The sequence below is a fragment of the Myripristis murdjan genome, chromosome 3 (assembly GCF_902150065.1).
Source record: "Myripristis murdjan chromosome 3, fMyrMur1.1, whole genome shotgun sequence".
Classification (NCBI taxonomy): Eukaryota; Metazoa; Chordata; class Actinopteri; order Holocentriformes; family Holocentridae; genus Myripristis; species Myripristis murdjan.
The window spans coordinates 27066223-27083362 of record NC_043982.1 but is presented as its reverse complement, the minus strand read 5'-3'; the positions used below and the strand labels follow the sequence as shown (position 1 = coordinate 27083362).

General features: G+C 40.5%; 1 protein-coding gene across 3 annotated transcripts in view; it reads left to right on the top strand.

Moving 5' to 3' along the window:
• Positions 1–17140, top strand: part of cdh8 (cadherin 8) — a 103277-nt gene that overhangs the window by 54041 nt on the left and 32096 nt on the right. For all 3 annotated transcript variants that reach the window (XM_030048493.1, XM_030048491.1, XM_030048492.1), the window contains exon 3: positions 14457–14576. In XM_030048493.1, coding sequence (XP_029904353.1) covers positions 14457–14576 — 120 coding nt within the window. The remainder of the gene's footprint in view (positions 1–14456; positions 14577–17140) is intronic.

The window sequence follows — 17140 nt, the reverse complement described above, 5'->3', positions numbered from 1 at the left end:
GACGGTCCCCTTACTCCTCACAAGCGCAGCGTCCCTTATCCATCATTGACTCTGGGGAACAATTTCTAGGATGCTGACAACCATATCTTATCTTGCAGATATTTTTTCCTCTTGTAAGCCCTCCATGTTGTATTTCTGATAGGCTGACTCTAATTTTGAAAAGTGTGTTACAGCCTGATGTAAACACATATATCCCGATCTTGTCAGTCTCAGGAGTGCATTCCTCATTCATCTGCTGAAACTCACGGTTTAGCATGAGGGTATATTAGTTCCCTTATGAGGACTGATGGTCTGAGGGAGATGATGTTCTCTCATAATTATTTACTGTGCCTCCCTGTGTATATGAAATACTCATATCCTGTAGACAGAAATATAAAACACCAGGACAGCCTTGGTTTTTGACAGTAGATCATGTCATTTGTTTGTTGGTCAGATGGAAAATAGTGGGATGTTTGAGGCTGAACTGACAAATTACAAAAAGTTCACACATCTTAGTTGTTTATGTGCCTGCTTATTTGTTTAAGGGTTTCCCTGTAATGCCCATCTGCACTGCTGCCATAAATGCCCATCTGTGGCCCGTGAATATAAAACTGGCTTTGACTACTGTAGGAAAAATCAACTGGCAGTGCTCCAAGTATGTCATCTTCTCCTCCGAGAGAATAGACGGACGGGGATGGATGGATGAAAGGATGCCTCGACACGCTTGTTTTCTCCACCTCGTTACAACCATTTCTGTGTTATCAAGAGCTTTGGCCTGCCACACTACAGCGCTGCGCTACACTTTGTATTTGACGATATTCTGCCTTGCAGTGCTAATCGCCTCTTAATTCTTGCCTTATTCCCTATCCATGCGCATGCATTTCAATCAAATAGGTGGCATTGTCCAAAAATAGTGCTGGTAGCGATGCCTGGAGAGATGTGCTGTCAGTCTCCCAGTCTGATCATGAGCTATTATCCTCTCTGCCCACAGACAGGAGAGCAAGCTACACCAGTGTCTATGTGATCATGATCAATACATAATCACTTTCCTGTCACCGCAATGGCGCTATCAGGGGATGGTCGAGGCCCACAGACCAGCCATTTAAAAAAAGGGGGGGTTTGGCACACCATCTTTCTGACCTAGAAAAGCAAAGAGAAGGGGGAACAATGGCTGAGCAAAGCCTGAACTCATTCAAATAGTCATTGCCATGGGATGCATTATTCAATTTTCACTGGGCTTGGTGTGTACAGTTTGCAGTGTTCTGTTGTATGAATGGTATGGAAAAAGTATAATTCACTTTTTACTTTTACAGGCAGAAAAACACTGACTGATGTAAACTAAATGACGGGCTAACAGCTGATTGGAAACTAGTTTGATTTATTACATGTCTGTGTGGAATATTAAATTCTGATTAGCCGGTGAATGTACTCACCTTGCGACACCTTGCGGCATAAAAAGTCATTATACTTTTTTACTGTGGAAAAAACACTCAGCTAAAAGACCTTAGATGCATATTTTTTCCCCCAATAATTCTTGCATTTATCTAGAGAGAAAAAATAAAAATGATTGCTAGTTAGAGGCTGAAGGGGTATCGTTTTGGATTTGTTAATATTGCTATCACTGCAGTTCTGTTACACTGTAGCCTTGCTAACTACTGCAAGGTTTCTACTCTATGGCTCCAGTTCTGTTAAATTGTTTCCCACGGAGGGCAGACACACTCATTTCTGTGGTTACACTCTTTCTACACTGTGACCAAGGCATGGCAGCTAAGGTTGAAGTTTCACTGAATTAGCGGTAGCTTGTAAAACACTGTTGTTTGTAATTAAACCATTTTAATGTCCTTGGTAAGTAGTTGAGTAATTACTAGGGATGCACCCGAATCCGAATCCATATTTTTTAATGAATAAATTACCCCTCCAAACATTTTTCTAAATGTTCAGCTTTAGATAACTCATATTATATATTCACAATCTGAGTTTACTAGTGAGAGATGACACAGCTCTGACTGTCTTTGATATCCAGTCTTTTATTTTGAAGCAGCATTAACCTCAGTTTCATACAACAAAAGGTATAGCGGATAGAGGTGCACCAAAAGAGTAACAGACAGACAATAACAGTCCCAGTGCATAAATAATGTAAAACCATTCTTAAATAACACAACATAAAGACCACATGATAAACAATACAAATACAAACTAAATAACTAAACAGGGAACATGAGCCAAACAATGAACTGGGCTAAGGAAATGTCTGTTGCCCAAAAGCATGCTGGGAATCTCCACTGACTGGCGTTCACTCTGAAGTCCGAAGTCCACCATATTTTTTCAGTTAGATTTTAATTAATTTGCTGAATGCATAGTCATAAGAGTGGGTTTGCCTAAGCTATATACTTTTAATAAGCAGGAATTTCAGTAATTTTAAATTTCTTTGTGGCTAAAAATCAAACGATAAAAAATCAAGTCCAATTTGAGCCAAGTCCGCTTTTTCTGAATATCAGCCTGAATTATTTTGCCCCAAAACAAATGCAAACACAAATACAGATAGTGGCGCCTCTGCACACCCCTAGTAATTACAATGGTGGTTTCAATTGCCAGAATTCAGTTCCTAGAGGCTGTAAGGGATTCTTCAGTATTGCCTCCTGTCAGTTGACTGACTACCTACTGAAGAATGGCTACATTGACCCCTCTGTATAGAAGGGAGGTATCCCAGGGATTTCTGGTTGCTTGGAACACAGTGGAGTTGATCAGAGAGGCTTGAGAGGGGAAGGGAAACCTAGCTGTATTATGGCTTGACCTAGCCAATGCATACGTCTCCATTCCGCACACGCTGGTGGAGGTAGCACTGGTAACGGCATCATATCCCAAGTAACATGAAGAACCTCATTTTGGATTACTCTAACAACTTCAAATTGAGGTTCACCTCTGGGTCAGTGACTTCTAACCAGCATCGGCTTGAGAAAGGGATCATCACTGGATGCACAATTTCGGTGACCCTCTTTGCTCTAGCCATGAATATGTTAGTCAAGTCAGCTGAAACAGTTTGCAGAGGCCCCAAAACCAAATCTGGAGTTTGGAAACCACCCATAAGGGCGTATATGGATGACTTGACAGTAACAACTTTGTCAATCCCAGGAAGCCGATGGATCCTCCAAGGCTTGGAGAGGCTAATCTCCTGGGCACGGATGCAATTCAAGAAACCAGTGAAAAGCCTCGGGAAAATCTTTTACTGTACCCTAAGGGACACGACTTCCATAAGAACCATGAACCAAGAACTGGAATGATGGCTGGCAGCTACTGACAAATCAGGCTTTCCAGGTAAATTCAAAGCCTGGATATACCAGCATGGCATCCACCCCAGGATACTGTGGCCACTGCTGGTATTTGATTTCCCACTTTCCACCGTGAAAGGGTTTGAAAGGAGGGTCAGCAGCCACCTCAGAAAATGGTTGGGCTTGCCAAAAAGCCTGAGCAGCATCACCCTTTATGGCAACACCAACAAGCTGACGCTGCCGTTCAGCGGCCTCTGTGAAGAGATCAAGGTGAGCCGTACGAGGGAGGTGCTTCAGTACAGGGAGTCTAGTGACCCAAACGTTTCAGAAGCCGTCATAGAAGTGAGGACTGGGAGAAAGTGGAGGGCATAGGAGGCTGTGGACAAGGCGGAGGCAAGGCAGTCACAGAAAGTTGGTGGGATCTGTGGCGGTTGGACTGCATTCCAACAACTAGCTACGACGCAAAAGGCAAGGAGAGACGGGACCTGGTCCAAAAGAAAGTGAGAGCTGGGGTGGAGGACGAGGTGGTGGGACTATGGCAACAGGGCGCATGGACTAGATGGGAGCAAGCCATGGACTGGAAAATATCATGAGCTGAGCTGTTGAAGGCCGAACCTTACCGCATTAAGTTCCTTATCCAGTCAGTGTATGACTTCCTGACCAGCCCATCTAACCTCTTCTGTTGGGGCAAGACAGATACACCAACATGCACCTTGTGCCAGAGAAGAGGAACACTGGAGCACATCCTCAGCAGCTGTCCCAGAGCACTAGGAGAAGGCCATCGTTGCTATCGTTGGCTCCATAACCAGGTGCTGAGGGTGGTTGCTGAGACCATCTGCAGCTCCATCAACCAGAGCAAGCACCTCCAACCATCAAAGCGCCAAATTACATTCATTCAGGCAGGAGAACACCCCAACCCCCGAGCAAAATCTCAAGAAGGCCTCCTGGGAACAGCATGTGACTGGCAGATGAGGGTGGACCTGGGGAAACAACTCCGCAGCGATGATTGCGGAGACCAGCCTCAGACCAAACATAGTACTGTTCTCTGAAACATCTAGACAGGTGGCCATGCTTGAGCTGACAGTGCCCTGGGAAGAGAGGATGGAGGAGGTGAGTGGAAGGAAGGCAGAGAAGTATGCAGAGCTGATGGAGGACTGACGCAGACGGGGGTGGCGTGCATGCTGCATACCCATTGAAGCAGGACCTTTGCAGGAAGATCACTGTGCAAAGCTTACAGCTTCCTGGGCATTACAGGAGCATGCAAAAGAAAAGCCATCACTAGAAACAGCAGAGAGGGCCTCAATATGGCTGTGGATCACAAGGGACAGACTGTGGTCTAATGCTGCTTGGACACAGACCGGGATCTGATCACTCCCAGTCGGGTCGCCTGGGTGAGGGGGTCTGAAGTTGAAAGTCCCTTATGACCCCTGGTACTTCACTGAAGATGTGTCCAACTGCATCAAGAGATGTATGCCTCCAACAGGAACATACTTCTTTTTTATGCTTAATATCACTGCTTTTTTTTTTTCTTTAGAGGAAATAACCTCAACATAACAGATATCTGAAACACCTGTAGTGTTGTGCATTTTTAAAAATATTTAGAATGCGTCATTGGTCCTTTAGTGTGAAGATGTTTTTACAGACCATAGTAATCATCACAAGAACCAAATTTATGTCTTTTACCACTGCTTACCCTCTGGCAAATTACAAGCAAATTACACTGACGTACACTCTAATAACTTGGCAGGTACTGCGATAATTGGATCATTGACATTATTACCCCAAGCAGAGAAATGTGTATCCAAATGTTCTTCAGATATGCTGACCTACACTTCAAAGGTTAGCCTATTGACAAGGCAGTTTCTCACCAATAGGCTAACCTTCATTTCTGTCATTTCTGTTGCTGTTTTTTTTTTTTTTTTTTTCAAACTGCACTGAACACCTAGATGATAGGTACAGATACAATTTTACTGCAGCACTACATGCTGTACAACAAACTGTGCTGCATTTTTAATTTGCATGATCCAACATCAGCCAACATCATCATTTATGTATACAGTTCCATATTTGAGTGATAATGGCATGGCTTTCATTATTATAACTTGACACACTTTGTACTAACATCTGCATGTATAAAATATGCACAAAAACGCTATAGCGAAACACTCAGTGGTTCACTGTGTATCTGGGGTTTGGCTGGTATGACAGCTTTCTGCTTTCTCTTTGAGCCCGTCTCCTTTAATCTCTTGCAATCTCTTCCCAAGATAATGATAGAATACACAACATTACCTTTACAAACACACAATTCACTTGTTTTATATCGCGGTGCCGTAACTGCCATCAATTAGGGAAATAATGTACAGGGAGTGAAGCAAGCCCCTTTGGTCTTGCCTCACTCTGTCAGGCTTTATTTTGACTGGTCTGCTGTACATTTCCCGGCACATACAGTTTTGCTGTTGCATCATAAATCTAGCATCCACATCTTGCACCATCATACAAGTCCATGCCACAGAGATGTCCCTTGCTAACATGCTGACACTATCTTAACGAAAAAACTAATCAGATGTATCAGTGGTGAGATGACTGGTTCCTTGTCAAATGTAGCACAAAACACCATCCATTAGCCATTTAATGCAGTGATGCATTTGTCTGGTTTGGGCTGGTTCCATTTGCCAAGGCAACAGCTGCATGCAGGCACTGATATCACTGTGCTGGCAGAGAACTTTATTCATACATGTAGGTGAAGGCAGCAAACCTGCCAAAGATTCAGGTTGAGCTTCTCTGATTAACAATAATCAGAGAACATGTTGTGATGTCACAGTACTCTATAAACAAGTTTGGACAAGTATCGGACATTAAATCTATAGATATATTTGTTGATTTTACCCTTAACTGACTGAGGTAGCAAGATAAAGACTAGTGTCTTTCATTTGCAGTTTTCCTTAAGTGCCTGCTAGTTAACCTATAGCTAAAGGCTCAACAATAGACAGTGCAGGGAGTGTGGTTGCACCAGAGAATGTCAGAGCACATCCAACAACAATGTGTTGGGCGGAAAACAGGCCCTTGCAAATGATTGTGATTGCTACCTCAGCAATACGGCTCTGTTCATTAGGCTATTGTTAGATATACATTTCAAGACAGGTTATATTTACATTATGAGAGCCTTACTAGGCTACAGGTTGATTAAGATGGATAGCCCTAACTTATAAATTATTATGGTAAGCCAGCTAATAGCCCAGTAGATTCTAGGCAGGCTTGTATGACCCATTTGCTCAAGCAGGTATTGACTGTTTGATTGTTTCCTCTTTGAAAGTTTACAGTATCAGCAGCAATGATTTTTCCCAACATTTTGATCACAGAGATGAGCTGATGAACGCGTCTCCGTTCTGTGGAGCCGACAGCCACAACTGGTTAAACTGAATGCAGAAGCAGTTTATCCATCTCAGAAATCAACTTAATGTTAGCTCTAGTCTGCTATACAAATATACAGAAGTTTATAGGCTAGTTATCTAGAAACTCACCTGCTGATGTTTTATTCTATTTATTTTATTTTACCTTACATAACTTTCCAATAACAGCTATAGTTATGTAAATATTCCAGCTATAATTGGATAAGTAGTTGACTTGTTGATTTGATTGACGGTCTGTTTATGTTACTGCATGTCAGAGCGCTACCCATGGTACTCTCCCAATACAATAACAAGTACCTCTTTTGACTGTAAAATCCAACGTATTGTTGGTAAAATATATATGCCTAAAAGTGTGTCTGCTTCACAGTGTGTGTGATTCACTATGAAGCACAAACACTATTAGGCCCTAGGCTGGTCATTATAGTCTGCACCGGGACCCATCGTAACTACCTTACGTCACTGCCATAGCCTTACAATACCAGCAGTCTGAGCAACAAAGACAATTTTTTTCATATAACTTGTGTAGATACTGTCCATCAGTGTATATATGGATGAAACAGTTGGTTCTCCAAAGATGGCTGCCAGTTGGCCCATTAGAATCACTGAAACCGTGCTGACTCTACTCAGTTCCTTTTGAATGGGAAAACCCTCTACTGAGTTTCTGAAACATTCTAATAATATCTGCTTTGTTCATACCTTATTATAGTACCACAACCACCTTGCACATTATGTCGTGATGAAGTCCCCTGCCCCTCTCTTTACTCCTCTCTCTCTCTCTCTCTCTCTCTCCCTCTCTCTCTCTCTCTCTCTCACACTGCCGACCCCCACAGTGTAAAGCCAGTCAGACATAAACAGTATTGTTTTACCCTGGTAGGGCTCACAGCAGGGTACTGTTAGCCCCATGCCTCACACAGCCCACAGCTCTCCCCATGCCTCAGTGATATCCCTGTCCATGGCTCAGTGCCTGCATACATATGAATGCCCCATGTCTTCTACCCTTCACGCTTCTGAGCTGGTCCAAGCTGAGCAGGGCTGGGATATAACACAGCTACTGTGCTTGCTGCATGGAGGACTACTGCAGGGGAAGTCCAGCATTGTAGGGATAGTAAATTAACTATAATGATACATTCTTCTGAGTAATTATAGGTATGATGGTGATACGAGCTCCTTGAGCTGAGAGGGCTTCCCTGTGGTGCTGTTTCCTGAGTTGCATGCCAAGGGAGTAATTCTGGACAGTGGAGGGAAAACCTGCTCATGTTCCTGTTAGATCAACTGGAAAATGGAAAATGTTATACACGTATGTAGACACGTAGTATTTGATAATGAGGACTTTGTAATGGGCTTTGTGCAAAATGTAAAGTGCTTTGTACTTTGCTGGATATCTCATACAGCACACAGTGTGTCTGTAGGTTATTAATAAGCGTGATGGAAAATATTATGATTAATTTTGCCCAGTTTGCCATGATGCCTCATTGTGCTCAAGGAAGAGTCTCACCCTTCATATTGTAAGTGTCAAAATGAAAGAAAAATTATTGCATTCTCAATTTGTCAGACAAGCAAATACAGTATTCATCATATTCATTTTGTAAACAACTGAGGTTTTTTTTTTTTTTTTTTTTTTTAGGTAAAATAAGCATATTCATGGGAAGCTGTTTTGGCCTAAAATACCACCACATTGTTGGTATTTTTTCTAGTATCTAATATATAGACCTAGCATGACTAGTAAACATTGCATAGTACATAGTAGTAAATCTCACTGCAGATATTGTCAACTGAAAAAATTAAGTTATGACTCATAAAAGTTGGCGGAATTTTAGGCTAAAACAGCCTGTCATACATATTTCAAAAGGTTCATTTTTTTAAATGTTGGAGACGTTAAAAATAGTTTCATGTTTCATGTTACATGGTTCATGAAATACATAAATGTAAATATGTATGTATCTTACTGTATTTCTGGTGAGTAAGCTGGATTATTGATATTTGTTTTTTACCCTTGTGCTGAGCTATACATGGCTGCTGATGGAGCTTCTCTCATTGGATTAGTAATATCAGACTATGCAGAACCTTTCTTTCATAAGTAAGCTGTAAAAAGGTGTTATTTTTCATTTTAAAAGTGTTTGTTTTCCTGTCACCCTAAAGTGTAAATGTCTTCCCTCCTGGCCACTACGGCTGTAAATGAGCATGTAGTGAAGGCAAAAAGAGGCGAAGCTGCCTCTTTTTGACCTTCCACACTTTGATCATCCTTACACGACTTCTGAGGAAATAAGGGAGGCTGTACATGCAGCTGTGTTGCAGAATAAAGTGTTACTAAAATAAGCAACCAGTGCCCTTCCACAGCCATTGTTTGTCACATCAGCCTGCGCCCCCCAATTTATCCCCTCCCTCGTTTTCAAGGAAGATTCCTATTGATTTCCTATCACCACACCAGTGTACACAGTAAATGGGAAGTGTGCTGCCCTATTATTTCTGTTGGTTGATAAAGCAGAAGGCCATACCCCAATGTCTTTATTCTGAAGGCCCTTGGCTCTTGAGAAACCGCAGGGCCTTTACACCATCAAGACATCAAGACAAGAACCGTAAATTTGATCTAAACGCCTAATGTAATGGCATCCTTTGAAAATGATGTGTGTTTAAATTATTGGTGTGGCATTAAATCCTGTGAACTTCAGAATATGATTAATGAGATTATACTTAGCAGGGGAAAACAACCATAAATGCTGGCTGTATTTTCATACATCCTTAACGCGTGTCAACCCGCAGGCTACTAACCAAACCAATAGAGAATGATTATCCTTCCCGGGAGGAGGCTATATGAAATGTCTGGGTGTTTGGGCATTTGACGGCAGGAGAAAAGTGAGACTAATCCATTCAGACGAGGGAATAACATGAATCTACTGCTACATCTGTAACGGGTGGCACCAAGACCCGTGCATAACTAACATTTGTTTAAGTATTAAAGTCACCAAGGTGCATTGTGGGTGATCCCATTCCGTTGCAGGCTTGTTACCCACCCAATTCCATGGCTTTCATTTTTAGAAACCATTCAGCTTTTTCATCTCCCGAAGTTTATAGGTGTTCTGTTGCCATTGTAATCGCCACATTGCTACTGGCATCAAATAAAAGCCAGGGACAATATTCCCTCTACGGCTGAGTTTCCTTGCCCATCGCTTGGCCCACAGCTGCATCCATTTCTGCAGCATCCCTGAAATTTCTGTGCAATATCAAGGGGAAGGACAAGCTAATCTGCACTGATTTGAAACAGGTCCAAAACACAGCCTTTCCTAATCCCTCATTTTTTTTTTTTTTATCAAGGGTGGTGAGGAGCATTTTACCCCTGTGGGAGGGAAAGAAAGCGGGAGCTATTTCATGCTTCACCGGTTCCACTGTTTTTATGAAGATTTTTCCCACCCTTTACTTCCCCCACTTTAGTCCATAGTGTAACTGAATTTTTAAAGCCAGTTTGCAGTAGTCAGACACCTTTTAGAAGTACGAAGGTACTTTTCATAATTAGGGATGTGTAGATGGCTGCCTTCTCCCACTGTAGTGGTAGTAATTTAACTTTGAGGAAGATAAGGCTCTGTATCTCGGAAAAAAATGGTGCAATTTCCTTAGCTGTCTCTCATTTTATTCATTTGACAATTGGCAAACACCTATGGCACACAGGATATAATTTGCTTCCTGGCAGTGCTGTATGAGCACACCAATTTGGATTATTGTACGCGTGTGAGATTTAATTCATATAATTACGTTTCCGTACGTTCTCGACTAATTTGTTTGATATTTTATTTACTTATCAAACACGTTTGTGAAATTTCCACATAATGCCAGTTTTAAGGAGGTGTGAATAATAGACACAGAAAGCCCACGCTGCAGTTGGTTGAGAAATGTGAAGTAATGTGAGATTTTCAATATCAGACTTAACATACACTTAGTGCTGTGAATGCCTTTTGAAATGTTCTGGAATAACTGGAAGATCTTATTCATTATGGATTTAATGTATATTGAAAGCATATCATCTGAATAAAAAAAAAATAAAATAAAATACAACCCTTTTGGCAACTGTCATCGAGCTAACATGCTGAGTTTTTTTTGTTTGTGCTGTCACAGCAGGTGGAAAGACAGAACAAAACAGAAAGAGAGAGATAGATAGAGATAGCATGAGAGAGAGAGAGAGAGAGAGAGAGAGAGAGAGCATGAGAGAGAGAGAGAGAGAGAGAGAGAGAGAGAGAGAGATATCAGTGATCCTCTGTGATCTACATAATACAAAAGGCTTGAGGTAACATAACAAATGCTATGAAATTTTCAAGGTATGTTTTGCAACACAACAGTGAGGGTCATCGTCAGACTATGAATTACTAGCACACCTTTATCTCAGAGGACCACTTGAGGCTCTCTCACTGTGAAATAATTGGGTTGCAACAGTGAAACTGTGACTCCAGTCAGAGTGCAATGGTGGCTCTCCGTTTTATTTTGCCGTTACAAGACCACATACATAGTGGTGATGATTAATCAATCGTTGACACGTAGCTGGTGGCATACAGAGGAAGTTAGATTCAAAAAAGTATCATGTGGGTCTGAAGAGCATCTTGGATGTTGGCGGGGACTAGTACTACTCTGAAAATGTATTTCTTGTTTTAAATTCTTCTGGGGGGCTGAGTTCACTGTAAATTTGAAATATTACCAGATGTTGTTTTAAACCTGAGATCTAAAAATTTCCAACATAAGGAAGTATTTAATTGCTAGATGATATGAAGTGAGAGATTAACGGTCATAATACACCGATACAGACCAAGATCACAAATGAAAAGTAACCAGCTAAATCTGACTCAGTTACAATTTAAATGTTCATTACTATAAATACATCTTAAATCTAAAATATTTCTGTCCCTGGGGGAAAAAAAGGCCAGAGTTTGCCCATGAAATGAACTCCATTATCTTTATTCCACACAGTGTGTCCTTAAAGGTAACTACGTCAGGCTTATAAATGAATGTATGAATGAATGAACAAAAATACATAAAAAATCAACCAATAAAACCTACACAAATTTTTGAACAGTTGCACCCCTCCATCTATCCCAAATAAAACTGTTTCTTTGCCCATCTGATATCCTTTTGAATAATCCCTTCTCATGATATGTCCCACCCCGACATCCTGTTACAACAGGAAGTACATAAAGCCAAGGGAATAAGATGCTTTTTCATTGTGTTATGTTAAAAGGTCCCTCTGTTACATTATGGCTTGACACTGATTAATGCAAGTCTTGTTGCACTGTTAAAACTGTTAAAAGCATTATGTAATTCTCAGCTGTGGCAGTGGCAGTGGGTGTCCAAACAGGAAGTGCCCACTGGATCTGAATGCCTATTATTCTGAAACCCCAATAGTCCGAAAAATGTCCCACTGGACCAAAAGCCCATTAGTCTGACGGCCTATTATCCCAAAAACAAATGCCCTTTATTCTGAAACCCCAATAATCTGAAAAAAAAAAAAAAAAAAAACTCCATAAATTTGGGTTAGGATAAACAGGGGTGGATGTATTTCTTGGCAGGGATGCAAAGCTCGACATAGCACCGCAAGTCACTGAACTTCACTGAACTCCAGCAACTCCAGAATGTGTATTTTCCGAGCAATGGGCTTCAGGGCATGGATCTTTGTTTTCGGGATAACCGGCCATCGGACTAATGGGCTTTCAGTCTAGTCAATGTCCGGCCTTTCAGTAGAAAAGCTGGACAATGACTTTAGAAAGCAGTCACTATTGATCGACAACCTTATCAATTTTGCCATAGATATGTAATGGTTATTTGTTGATGTGGAACAGTAGAAATCTTTAAGCTTTGAGATAAAGAAAAAAAAAGACAAATATCCTGAGCACATTCAGAATTTCTGCATTGGAGGCTCCTCTGTGCTCAGTAGTTGTCCCAGATCCAGGGCTTGTATAGACACCATCGAGGAATATGCCAGCAGAGTGTCCGATTTGCGGGTTATATACTGCAAACATTGTGGAGGCCGTGTTTCCATCACATCTGGCGCAGCAAGTTTTTTGAAATTCATGACTGGAACCAGTGAATCACAGCAGTGGAGCCAGAGAGTGGTAATTGGTGCAGGCCTTTACTACCAGCCTTTTAGTCTGTAGTGGACAGGCTCAGGTGCCCATGGCAGGACCCGATGCCTCACGCGACGAGGGACATTTCCCTGTATTGTCAGAACACCTCCGAACATCTTTCACAAAAACAATTACCATACCATCTGTAGCTTCCTGCCAGCTTGTTGTTCAGTGTCAGGATGTCAGCTTCTCTCTCCCTCTCTCTCTCCCTCTCTTTCTCTCTCTCTCTCTCTCTCTCTCTCTCTCTCTCTCTCACTCTGTCTCCCACCTGAGACTGAAGAGGAGCTAGGTCACAGTGAATTACGCTGGATGAGTTTAATTGCGTTAACAATCTCTTTATATTCAGTTTTTCAAGGCATTTTTTCTAAGGCCTTATTGTGGCGTGGTGAACGGTAGATTGAATTGTCTTTTATCTATTTTCTGATTTGCCTTGAGTGTTTGGCAGAGGTAATATTCATGAAGATCCTTAGGTACATTTTCTGTAAACCTCGCAGAAGAACTGGCTTAATGAAGAATTTCTTCTCTGCTGCACTTAGTGTTTCTAGGTGTGAAGGTGATGCCAAATTGCAGTTGTCATAAAGGGAAAGTGATATCCGGTTAGTATTATGAATCATACAGTATGTGCCAGGTCTTTTGCCGACAAGTTCAGACAAGCACTAATTTTTTGTATGTTGTAACATAGCCAAACTTATTGCTATAATTGAACAAATGCTTTACTTAAGGTAACCATTTTTAAGTAATATAAGGATAACCATTAAGTAATCAGAGTTAATCATAACATTTTGGGTAAGAACATTATGGCATATAGCAGAACATAATGTCCTGTATCAAATGTGTCATGTTGGCTTTTTTTTTTATGAAGGTGTTACATGTGATAAGCCTGAGACTACATCATGTTCCAATTCCTTTGTAGGCTACTTGTATGCCTTAAGGTAACACAGCATAATATCTTCTTCACATACATAATAGAAAGCTTGCACATGACATAACTCAGCATCTGGCGATCTTATTGAAGGTTTTCAGTTCTTGGGTAACAGTAGCTGTGAACAGCAGATTGTGTTCCAAAACACGAGATTTATGTGCTGTTGTTGACTGGGAACTGATTGTTTAACCAATGATACATCTTTGACTGTGTTTTTTGTAGGCATGCAGTATACTTACTAACTAATATATAGTAGTAATATAGTAGAACTGACACTTCTTAAGCCACAACATGTGATGTTTTGGAGTAGAGACCTGAGAACTAAAGGCAAGACAGTCTGTTATGGCACAACAACTTAAACTTATTAACAAATGTATCTCAGTCCATTTACTTGCAAATATCATTCATTGCAAGCTTCCTCAGGCATAAAGTCACATCAAGTGCAAGTTTAAACATAAGGTATACAGAGTGACTTATTACTGAAATGTCTTACAACTACAGTACACTTTTTGAAAGCATTTCTTTTTTCCTATTAGCTGTTATATGTTTCAGTAACAGAATTTGTTTACCACAGTGCATACTATAACTTTATTATGTTGTATATGTAATGTAGTGAATAGTACTTGCCAAAGTGCATCATCTGGAAAAAAACACTGGAGCACCAGTCAGGGATGCCACTTTTCTTATCACGCAACAATAAGATGGTGCTCCTACACAAATTGTACATATTCTTAAAATAGATTTTATTGAGTTTACTGTTCTCTCTGACCCACAGGCACTCCAGTTACGCGGGTAACAGCCACGGATGCTGATGACCCGGTGTATGGAAACAGTGCTAAACTGGTCTACAGCATATTGGAAGGACAGCCGTACTTCTCTATAGACCCCAACTCTGGTAAGTACAGCACTTGATACTGTTGAGAAGCTGTGAACTTTGTATTCTGATGATACAAATAGATGAAATAGCCCCAGTTATCTCTGTAAAACTATGTTTGAATTTAAGTGTAGGTGTTTAAATAACTGAAATAATGTAGGTAGACTGCAGTGTGGTGGGAAAAAAGCAGTAAAATCTAACATAGAGTGGTTAGGCCACCACAAGCTGCCAAAACAGATTCGGTGAGCACTGGCATAGTTTCTAAGTCTTTGGAGCTCTACAGGAGGGATGGAGCACCTATCTTCCAAAAGATATTCCCTCCTTTGATATTTTGATGATGGTGTTAGAGAACACTGTCTCACACATTGGTCAAAAAATCTCCTTTAGGTCTTCCACTCCATTGAGATCTGAAAGCCATAGAATATGATTTACAAAACATTCATCAAAACATTCAGTGAGCCCTCATGACCTGTGGATGAAGGCATTGTCATCCTGGAATAGACCACTCCCGTCAGAAAGAAGTGTTTCATCACTGGATAAAGGTGATCACTCAGAATAACTTTGTATGGATTTGCTGTGACCTGTACACACCTGTAGTGTTTTCAGTGTACACCATACATACACTTGCCCACTTGTCCTGAATATGGTGACGGACATCTCATCTGACGACATCAGTTTTTTTTTTTTTTTTTTTTTTTTTTTTTTACACATTCCTCTAGACTAGTACAGATGGGCTTTGCACTGAATTCTCAAATATGCATGTGTCTTTGTAATGAAACCTTTATCCACTACTGGTATCCCTCTCTGTGTACAGTATGTTTTGGAAGAACGGTGCTCCGTCCCTCCTGTAGAGCTCCAAAGACTTAGAAACTGGCGTTCCACTGACTTGTAGAATCTATGCCAAGGCACATTCAAGCTGTTCTGGCTGCTCATGGTGACCCAACACCTAACTAAGACACTTTATGTTGGATATTACTTTAATTTGTCATCCATCTGCATTACTGTTACTATTGCATAGTACCACTGCATTACTACTACTGTGTTGCTGTGTAACATAGCTATTATTGCAAAAAAAAAAAAAAAAAAAAAAAATCTATTCTCTCCTACATAAACCAGGAATGTTATCATACCCACAACATTGTGAAACAGATTCCAGATTGGGTCTTTAATTGCTTTTTCAGCTGACTTTTTAACAGCTTGTCTGTAAGCAATATGATAAAATAATGGTGAAATTACATTAATAAGAAATGAAATGGAAATCAACTGCTCATGATTTGGAAAACAGCACACAATAAACAAACTTAGAGAAAGTGAGTCGCAAAATTTATGTACATAATTAGAATGAACACTTAGTTCAAAAAATAGAAATCAGTCTTGTCCTCAGCGCAAGGCATTACAATCGCTAGCCATCTGCGACAGGAAAGTGGTCATACAAAAAGCAGTGAGCGGACAATTTAAGGATTAGCATTCATGCTTTGTGTGATTACAGAGCACATGCAGATGGCTCATTCAAGTGAGCCAGATGTTTTAATGAATGTTAATGAAAAATAAAAGGTAAGGGGAAAACAACCATTAGAATGCATTTGACACTTACAACACCACGTTGGAAATGAAAAGCATTCAATAAATAAATAAACACCATGCCCCAATTCATCACTTGGTTAATGGTCGGTGAAAAAAAAGTTGAGGCAAATATCTATGGAAATGAGTGTTTGTCTATCCTCCCTTTTCAGTGATTAGGAATTAATTTGAATAATTAATGATGATCAACAGAGATGAGAGTGTTGCTTCTAGCAGGATGACTGAAGTGTGTGTGTTTGTGTGTGTGTGTGTGTGTGTGTGTGTGTGTGTGTAAGAGTGACTGTTTTCATGTTTGTGTTGCTGTTTTGAGTTGTGTTGATTTGTTTGTTGAACATGAGAAGAGGTGGGTCTACCTCGGTGCTGCCAGTCACAGCTCACACTCTGAATTCACAGACTACTGATACATTTGAAATGAAGAGACTGAGGGCTTGCTATACACAGTATAAAGTGTTATTTATACACAGAGCATGCATCCATGTTAAGTCTGAGCTTTTTCAAAAGCAAAGTTGACATGGGAATATGTGTATTGCTGTGCAATCTCTATGTCATGCATACAATATGCATAGGCTTAAGGGGTTGTGAATGTGTGATATGAAAATGCCAAATAGAGATGCAAAACAAAATATAGTCCATAGAATATATCTGTCTTTTCAGTCGACTGTGGGCCTTTAGAATGATTATGATTCATATGTTGAAACTGAGTTTCAAGATTAGAGTATTTATAGTTGGAGAGACTCATGATGATTCAATAAACCATAGGCTGACCTTATGATTTTTTACCGTGGCATACAGAACATAAATCGATTTGCGAAGGATAAAATCAAGAGATAAGAGAACGGTTAACCTGTTCCTTCTTGAATCCTGGCTGTCAAACAGCTCTCTGCATATTTTTTAAATGTTATTAAATACAGATATTATAATCCTACACGCATGCTGCATCTTGGTTCATAAATCTTATTCAGTCAAAGCACTTCTGCCATGAGATAAAGTTATTTATTGCTGCA